We start from the raw sequence: 10,170 nt of genomic DNA, 5'->3' as shown, positions 1-10,170 counted from the left end.
CAACTCAATTATTATGTAAATGTTATGCCTTAACCTTTAAATGGCATCATTCAGTATATTCACCAGTTATATTTACCAGCTAAATTTACCATACTTGGTTTGTGACTTTTTAAATGTTAAAAAAAGCACATTTTTTTGCAGAGATATTATGATCTATAGATAAGGAAGATGACAAAGAGGTTAGTCTTCCCAAATTCTACCAACCAGAGAAAAAAAGCACTGTTAATGTTTTATACATCCCTGCAGAAAAAAAGCACTAACATTTTAGTATATGCATCCCTGCAGTTTGCCCGATGCTAAGTGCATTAAATATATTTTAACAGAATTACTATACATACTATACTATAACCAGCCATTTCACTTAATTTACCAATATTAATATAGATTTTTCATGATAATTTTTAATGGATGAATAGAATCAGCCTTTGTTTTTAAACAGTCACTTCTATATTCAAAAGAATTGAGATTTGCTATAATGAGGATATTCAGAAAAGCAATATTGAAGAAGAGCTGTAAACGTAATTGAAGAATTGGAGGAATCACAGATGAGAACATACCTTTCAAGGCCTTCCACTGTCTCCATACAAACCTGCCATGTAAATGTCTTGTTAGCCTTTGGTGATGTAATGACCTTGCTGAGCTTTCCTTTCATCTCAGTGCAAGGTTTATTCCCAACTGGCTATAAGCCTTAGGTGTCTTTCATTTACTACTGAATCCCTCTTCAAGATTCAACCACATTCTTTGGTATCCATTACCATGATTATTAGGGCTATTTTAAAATTTTTATCTATTTATTTAACAAACTTATTTATTTTTGGCTGCGTTGGGTCTTTGTTGCTGCACGGGGGCTTTCTCTAGTTGCGGCGAGCGGGGGCTACTCTTCACTGGGGCGCGTGGGCCTCTCACTGTGGTGGCTTCTCTTGTTGCGGAGCATGGGCTCTGGGCACGCTAGCTTCAGTAGTTGTGGCACACGGGCTCAGTAGTTGTGGCTCGCGGGCTCTAGAGAGCAGGCATAGTAGTTGTGGTGCACGGGTCCAGTTGCTCCGCAGCATGTGGGATCCTCCCAGAGCAGGGCTTGAACCCATGTCCCTTGCGTGGGCAGGCGGATTCTCAACCACTGTGCCAGCAGGGAAGTCCCAGGGCCATTTTTTATTAAAGGACATGGTAAGGAGTTTGTTCAGGGAGAATAAGGGCACTCTTAGAAGTCCAGCTTGATATTAAAATTTTTTTTTTTTAATTTCAAGAATGAACTACATACAACTTACAGTATACCTCACAATGCTTTTATTTAGTCATCCAAGTGAGAACAACCCAAATGATCTTCACGTGTATGGTCAGGGTTGAGACAGAACAAATAAATCTCAGATATTAATTTTGCTAAGGTGCAAAATTCTCTTCCAGTGAAGGTCCAGAGGATCCAAATGTCTTTTCCTTTAACCCTGCCTTTAGCCAACCTGTTACCCATCACACTTCCAAGCACTGCTTTTGCTACAGTAACTCATAAGTCTATATAAGCTCCAACAATACCTAAGAACGCTCAATATTTTCTACTCACCTCCATTTACCTGAGCTTTGGCCTGCTCATCTCCTGAATGTTCCGTCTCCTGAATATCATTGGCTGAATATAAAATTTGGGGCAGTGTTATAGTCCCTAAAAAGCAGATAGGGTTAGATATGATGGCTACATAAAATGAAAACTACAAAAAGAATCAAAGTTGAAGCTGCTAAAAAGATTGGAGAAATTGCTCGATATCCCTCAAAACATGGTATTCAGATTCAAAATCTGTAATAAATTGTGAGTGAAAATTAATCCAAACAAATATTGAATACTGGTTGAGAAGTAGGGGGAAGAATCCTCTTCCACCGCTAGTAGGAGTGTAAACGGGTGTAGTCATCTGGAGGGTGGTATGGCAACAGCGTGGGAAGTTAGTGTCCACATACCTAACCACTTGGGGATTCTCCCCTACATATAGATCCTAGAGAAACTCTTACCACAGTCTGTTAGTTATCTATTGCTATGTAACAAATTACTCAAAACTGAGTGGCTTAAAACAACGATAAACATTTATTATTCCACAGTTTCTATGGGTCAAGAATTCAGGAGTGTCTCTTGTAAAGTTGCAGTCCAGATGTTGGCCGGGGCTCCTGTCATCTGTTTAACTTCAGCTGAAGGATCCACTTCTAAGATGCTGCTGTCCCATGACATGCACGTTGGTGCTAGCTGTTGGCTGTCCCATGGGGCTGCTCCAGTGTCCTCAACAACACTGTTGGCTTTACTGGGAGCAAGTGATCCAAGAGAACAAGGTGGAAATAGCAATGTATTTATTACCTAGTCTGGGAATTCACACATCACTGCCACATTATGTTGGTCACACAGGCGAAACCCGATACAATGTGGGAAGGGATTACACAGGGGCATGAATCATGTGGGACCATCTAGGAAACAGGCTTGCACACGCAGGTCCATAGAAGACATGTATGACAACATTCACCGCAGTATTATTTGCAGTGACAAGGAGTTGCAGGCAACTTAGGTTTTCATTCTGAGAGAAGTTTGAAAGTAAAATGTAGTATATGCCTGTGATGGAATACCTTGTAGCAATCAAAAGTAATGAACCAGATTTAAGTATTCCTTTTTCAACTCAAAAGAAACAAAAATAGAAAAATAGAATGACATGTATAGCATAATGCAACTGATACAAGTTTTAAAAACACTGTATATATATATATATATATATTTTTTCCCCACACTATATATTTTTAAAGATGTATGTGTTGCTAAATACATATATAAAAGGTTGACTGGAAAGACATATGTGGTTGTATGTGGGAGGAAAGGGAATTGAAGAGGAGCTGAAGGAAGAAGTAAGAAAATGAAAGAAAAGAGGGGCTTTGCAAGAACAATGTGAAGAGTGTGTCATGAATTGAGGAGAGGAATTATCTTAATTCTGTGTAGCTGAGGTTTAAAAAAAAATTTTTTTTTTTTTAGGCAGAGTTGTAATATGGTCCAAGCAGGCCTCCTAAGAGATCTCACTGAGGCAAAATTCCTAGTAGATAAGGTTCTACTAGTTTCTCTGTGTTGTATTTTTTATGAGTCATATTCCTGTGGAAGGAAAATTTCAATTGTCTTAGAATACCTCTCTTATCTCCTTGTTGGAATGAAATTCTTTTAACAGAACACAAACTTCTTTTGTTTCTCAAATGCAAATAATCTTGAGAGAGGTAGCCCACAAATACAATTTATAAAAAGGAGTAAATCATTGATATCAGATCTCCTTGTTAAGGATGTGTTTCATAGGAGCCTAAATGAACAGGATTTTAAATTTCTTGAAAGGGTATGGGGGTAGAGGGGATATAAAAGAGAAGGAGCACAGAGGGGGTGCATTAAGGTACCAAAGACAGATCAGCTCCCTCATGATTTTGATTAAAACTAAAGCTTTTAACAAATTTCATTTTGGGGTTGAAATAAGAAAAAGAGATTACCTTGCATTTATGGTAATTTCGTTCTTTTGAGTTCAAGGTATACCCACAGATAAATTTTCATTTGTTTAATTTTAACCACGGTTAACAACTAAATAAATATGTTAATTTACTCTCTAGATGTTGTTTCAAACTGATGACTATTTTTGGGGGTCAGTAGTAGTGGATTGATTGGTTTATCCTTAGGATAAATCAAAATCTATACTTGAGGTCAGGCCAATTTTTTACAATTCACAGAGCAACCAGGACTAAAATGGAGAAGGTTCAGGTTAAAGCCTAATTTATCTTAGAACAAGTATGTTGTGCATACTCGTAATTGTATGATAGCAGAAGGTTAGGAAAATGTTTTTATATTTGAGGAGAATAATAATACTGGTTTTATTGAAGATAGGCCCAACCTATGGCACCGTGAATGCAACAGTCATTCACATAACAAATGATCCACATGTGTATGGTAACAATTGTTCTGGAGACTAATTGTGGCCCTTTGGGGATCACGGCCAGTACTTCTTGAACAGCTACTCCTGCTGAGTAGCAACGATGAAGACAGCAGTCCAAAGTAGCCAATAGTCACCTTTCTTTTTTTCAGGGCTATTTAATTTATTTTTAAAAGAAAATTAATCACTCTTGAAAAACTGTTCTTCGTGTGTGTTTAAGTATTTTATTTCTCATTCGCCCCTCGGACATCAGACATGTTAATATCAAGCTCTTATATGCCATCTAATATAAAGTAATGTAACCACATATGCTCCCTAAGGCAAAACACCCCCATGAAGACGACTCTCCATGGAGCATCTGGCAGCCAGTTCTATAAACACAAAAACCACACACTTGATTCACAGCACCACCTTGTTCTCTGTTCCACATGGTATTTTTGATTGAGCACCAGCTCCTTAAGGCATCACTGTAATATTTGGTTAACAGAAACCGACATATGTACATAATAACAGCTGATTTTCATATAAGCCTTCACAAACACTCTAGGAATTTTGGAAAATACTCTGAGGTTATGAAGCATTCTAAAGTTTAATATTTCTTCAAAACTTTTCTATTCTCCCTTCACTACTTAGGAAAAGCCCTTTACTAAGGACATTAGCTAAGGATCACGTCTGCACTAGACTGTAGGCTCCATGAAGGTAGGGCCTGTGCCTGTCTTGTTCATTCAGTGATTCCTCAGACCCCAGCAAGGCATCAAATCATAGTTCATGAATGCTTGAACTTGTATCTCATGACTTATCAGACCAATTTATATAATAAATTTTTCTTAATGACAACCGGGTTGTATGTCTACAACAGAGACATTTCACCTATTAGAACAAGACCTTAAAAAATATTCTGATATTTTCATATTAGAAATGTGAAATAAACAATAAAAAGTGGTCCAGAGAGGTTCAGAGACTCATGAAAGTCACATCACTTGACTTAAGACTACCTTCCTCCACCCAGCCCAGTGCTCTTTGAACCACACTCTGCTGCTCCTCATTTATGATTCTGTAAAAAGCAAATTTAAATTAACTAGCTTCTTTTGAGGGAAAAAAAAAATTCCAGGTTCATTAAGAAAAACTAAAAAACTAGTTTGTAAAAGTCTTTTATTGTATCCGTGCCACACATAGTAGTGAAAAATAACAGTCCTAAAAAAAAGAATGCTACCTTTTCCACAACATTTTATTTTAAATAAAACTTCAAGTACTCTTACATAGGTACAAAAAAATTCTGATCTACTTGCCTCCAACAGGCCACCACAACACACAGTAGATAAAACACAGTGGTTACAAATGTCTTTTAAATTTATTTCTGAGGCAAGGCAAATGGGAGGGAAATGTTTCTATGAAAAAATACTGTGTGCGTAGGAAATTGTCACAATTTTATTCCACATGGATACAAATGATTATACTTTAATTTAGGCCCTGGTGGCTTAAAATTATATAACAAAATAGAAAAAATGGAAAACTAATATCCCCTACACCCTGTTTCAAAGGCAGGCACTACCAAGATCAAGGAGATGCCACAGTGTTGGTAGAGGATAATTACTGTACAAGCTGTATAGCTATAATTACCTTCAGACTAAAATAAAATGCTACAATCCTTCTAAGGCATAAACAATAATGTCTGCAAACAATATATACACATAATACATATTTAAAACAAGACTTAATATAAACAATAATGAACAGTATATACATGTCAATTTTTCTTCACTGTCTTGAAATACAATTTAACTACACAAGTGATGCAGCAACATATATATATATACATATATATATGTATATATATATATATATATATATAAATGTACTTGTAACTCTACAGTAAAGTTTATTTTTGGTGCTTTTATAGCACATCAGTGTAAACAGTTTAACTTGGCTTTGTTTTATATTTTAAAACATTCCTTGTTGTATTTTCAAGATTTAAAGCAATTTTTCTAGTTCTTCCTTTTCACAGAAAACGAAGATTCTGGATGTGGTTTAATCATAAATAATTCATAAAATTAAATACATTCACTAAAAAATAAACTACAAAGTAAAAAAATGAAAAATAGATATTTATTGAGAGGGAAAGGAGAACCATTTCCCACGTTAGAGCTCTGGTGTTGAATATTCAGTGCGATTTGATACATTTTAATTGCTATTGCACTATAACACCCTTTCCTTTGAAAATTCTTTGGGTGTGCTTCCCTGTTCTACCTAAATTAGCTGATAAATCACACAAACCAATAACCAAGGGCCTTGGTTGTTGTAGGAGTGAAGCCTTTAAAAACGGTATCATTCTTCTGATACTTTTTTTTTGTGTGATATTTATTTTAAGGAAAAAAAAGTCATTGTGTATGTGCCTTGCACATGTATGTAAATACAGTTCACATTGCTGGTTCGTTTGTCCTTGTTTAAAAGGAAAAAAAACAAGAGAGATTATTATAACTTCAGCTCACTTTGAAAGTATCTGTCCACTTTTTTTCAAAATACTTCCTCATACTGTGGCCAGCTCTGCCTATATCAGAATCATCTTCATTAAATGTTTCACAGTTGTCAAAAACAAGCCTGACATCTAGAGCAAAAGTTTCAAGGTTTGGATACCTGGAAGAAAACACATGATTACAGGTTGCTTTTGTAGGCTGGTTTTGTTTTGCAAACAAATGAAGAGGTAATAAAAGATAAAATAAAACATAAAATTGAAAGGAAAAAGAAAAAGATTAGGGTAACTGCATTTAAACTGATATAAAACATATTATACCCTCTTATAAATAGGACGTTTAAAAGACTGCACGTGTTCTGGACATATAGAATTTAAAGACAGGTTAAATGGAAAGCAGATTTCTCTTGAAGATCAAGATATATTTCAACAAAGTAGCATTTTTCTTACATCCAACTTCCTGTTCGACCTGTATCACAATTTTGTTACAGGACTCATCCTACTTGATTAGTTTATTAACTCTTACCAACTGTATCACTTGCAGTACCCTATTTTTCACACTCAAAAATATTTAGCTACAGTAGAAATAATATAAATGCTTCCCATGCACTATGTACACGACACTTGCCCTGTAGCTTTTACATACATCCCAGGATAGGTCACTCTGTGTTAAACCTTGCCCCTTTCCCATTTCTCTTCTCTCTTCAGATATGCTCCTTTGCTCAAACACTGTCATATGATGATCGAAAACAAGCAAAAAAAGCATGTGCTATCTCTTTACTGGAGATAACATTATCAGGAAACTGCCTTTCAGTGAGAAGCACTGTGAATTCAGTGCTTTTTTTGGTGGGATAATCCCAGTCCTCTTTCCCTGTAAGAACACAGAGAAGAGAACTGAAAGGTGCACGACTAGACTTATTAATAAGGAAGGAGTGGTGCATTTCAAGCCAAATCAATACATTTTGAAAAAGGGCTTTTGGAAAGTCAAATTTAAATTAACTCTAACTTATGACAAATTGAATACTAAAATAATTTACCCATTAGAAATACCTATGAAGCGCACACTGAAGCTCTGAGATCTGGTAAAAGTGGAATTATTTCTTTGATGAAATACCTTGTACAGTCTTTTCACTCCTTTCTTCTAATATGTGCAATAATAAAAGAAGAAAATTTCTTTATCTGTAATGAGCTCACAGAATTGTCAGCCCTATGTAACCTCACCCATTTTCCTTTTCTTCTGAGAATTATTACTTTTTAAATTAAGGTGAAATGCACATAACATCATATTAACCATTTAAGGTAGATAATTAAGGCATTTAGCACACTCACAACATTGCATTACCTAGTTCCAAAACACTGTCATTACCCCAAAAGGAAACTCTATCCATTAAGCATCTACTCTCTATTCCTTCCTATCCCCAGCCCGTGGCAACCATCAACTTGTCTTTTGGTCTCTATACATTTACCTATTCTGGACATTTCATATAAATGCAATCATATAACATGTGTGGGAATAATTTTTATAAAATATTTTAAAGTTGCCTTGAGAAATATTTATCTCTTTAGACTGTTCCTTACTACAAGAAAAGGTTAATGATTAGCACTAGGGAGACAAATCCGGGAGAGAATTTTAGGCGAGATTCTAGATGAAATAAGTACAACAGAAGGAGGGGGAAGCTGATGGAACCCAGAAAGATTCATTAAAGGAGGCACTTCCTCCCCTCTGTTCTCTAAGTTTCTAGTTTAAAATTTGAAATACTGTTTGTGAGTTTGGGTCCCAGCTCATTAATTTGGGTTTAATGAAATAAGTCGAAGTGAGAGGAGTCTGAATTCTCTGAATTCTGTCTCCCACACCTGGCATCACAAACAGGATTATACAGAACTGCTTCTCTCTGCTTGCTTCTGCTGTGACCGCCTCCATTTACTGGCGCTCATTCTCAAAAGGGAGCTTAGGGCTTCCCTGGTGGCGCAGTGGTTGGGAGTCTGCCTGCCTATGCGGGGGATATGGGTTCGTGCCCCAGTCTGGGAAGATCCCACATGCCGCGGAGCGGCTAGGCCTGTGAGCCATGGCTGCTGAGCCTGCGCGTCCGGAGCCTGTGCTCCGCAATGGGAGAGGCCACAACAGTGAGAGGCCCGCGTACTGCAAAAAAAAAAGAATCAATAGTTTTAATGTTTTCGGAATTTAGGCAGGTCCCTTTCGAAATTAAAAAATAATAAAATGGGACAGACGTAATTCTTTAAAAGATTGACAGTTCAGCCTCCAGAGAAATAAACTAGTCATTTGGTCAGTCTTGTAAATCATCTGATACATGTAAGACAGACACTGATCTTTATGAGTTAAGTTCTACTCAACTCTTCTAAACTGAGTTTAAATTACAGATTACAGTGATTTTCACCAAAAGAATATCTAGGAAGAACATAATAATAATAACAATAATAATGCAATTAAATATATTTTATAGTTTTTTTAAATGTAAAGTTCCTTCTTTCTCCTTATTTATGACTTTGCTTGAAGTGATGCGCATGGGCTACACTAAGGTAAACTGGTATGCAGGAATAAAGGGTGCAGGGAGAATGGAGAAGGGAGATGCACAGCTCCTGGCCATTAACACGTGGAATGCTTTTGTGTGGGCTTGTTTTGTAAGAGAACAGCCTTATTCTTGTGGCTCCAAAATGTCTAGAACCAGTGTCCAATGTCCAGAACCAACTAAATGCCAACATCTAACAGCTGCTACTCTCTGGCAAGAAGTCTGAGGCAATCTAGCAAAGATCATTAACTGTGGCCAGAAGTCATTTTGCTCTTTGGATAGGATCACAAAGAGAATATGGTAGAGAGGAGCAAATAATAATTTTCTTCCACATTTAATAAACACATTTTTAGTATTCTCCAACAACTCACAATAAAGCTTTTTTTTTTTTTTTTTTTTTTTTTTTTTGCGGTATGCGGGCCTCTCACTGTTGTGGCCTCTCCTGTTGTGGAGCACAGGCTCTGGACGCGCAGGCTCAGCGGCCACGGCTCACGGTCCCAGCCGCTCCGCGGCACGTGGGATCTTCCCGGACCGGGGCACGAACCCGTGTCCCCTGCATCGGCAGGCGGACTCTCAACCACTGCACCACCACGGAAGCCCCACAATAAAGCTTTTAATAGTTAAAATTTCCAGTGATCTTCTATCTTACATTGTAATAATCTGAAAATATTACAGAGTCAATTTTTATTAAATCCACATGAGACAGTGTCAATATTCCACTGATGTACAATACAAGCTCTAGCTTACATGTAATTTACTTTGGGAGGCTTTCTTGATACTCTTCCTTACCTTCCAGGCTGAGTTTGGTGCCCTTCCAATGTCAAAATGCTTTATCACACTGCTTTTTAATTATTTACATAATTTTAATTGATTTGTCTTACATACTATACTACCCTGACCAAACGCACGTGCGGGCACACACACACATACACACTCACACACACACACACCCCTCTCCAAAGGCAGAGCCTATGTCTTTGTTGTTAATGTATTTTTGGCTCACTCGAAAAGTACCCAGCATGTACCAAGCATTCAATAAATATCGAACTGAAATGATTTACTTACTGTCCACTACTTAATTTCTCTCTAATTGTGGAAAAATCCATAGGCTTCTTAATAACTTTCTTATAACCAGGAACAAGTTTCAAGTTTACAGGAAGTAGAAAAGGCCATGCATCCTCATGAGTTTCCATTTCAGTAAGGATCATACTAAAGAAAACAATGTCTGAAATCAGTATCTATGCTTTAGAAATAC

At 36.9% G+C, this 10,170-nt stretch overlaps 1 protein-coding gene across 2 annotated transcripts in view; it reads right to left on the bottom strand.

Moving 5' to 3' along the window:
- Positions 1-5,052: 5,052 nt before the first annotated feature.
- The window catches only part of BAZ2B (bromodomain adjacent to zinc finger domain 2B), an 89,105-nt gene continuing 83,987 nt past the window's right edge, over positions 5,053-10,170 (bottom strand). For both annotated transcript variants that reach the window (XM_024735990.1, XM_024735991.1), the window contains 2 exons: positions 9,981-10,124; positions 5,053-6,551 (listed from right to left, as the gene is read on the bottom strand). In XM_024735990.1, the coding sequence (XP_024591758.1) occupies positions 6,398-6,551; positions 9,981-10,124 (298 nt within the window). In that variant the 3' untranslated portion in view covers positions 5,053-6,397. The remainder of the gene's footprint in view (positions 6,552-9,980; positions 10,125-10,170) is intronic.

The sequence above is a fragment of the Neophocaena asiaeorientalis genome, unplaced genomic scaffold (genome assembly GCF_003031525.2).
Source record: "Neophocaena asiaeorientalis asiaeorientalis breed wild unplaced genomic scaffold, Neophocaena_asiaeorientalis_V1.1 scaffold72, whole genome shotgun sequence".
Classification (NCBI taxonomy): Eukaryota; Metazoa; Chordata; class Mammalia; order Artiodactyla; family Phocoenidae; genus Neophocaena; species Neophocaena asiaeorientalis.
The sequence above is the reverse complement of the archived record's forward strand: the minus strand, read 5'-3'. Positions and strand labels throughout refer to the sequence as shown.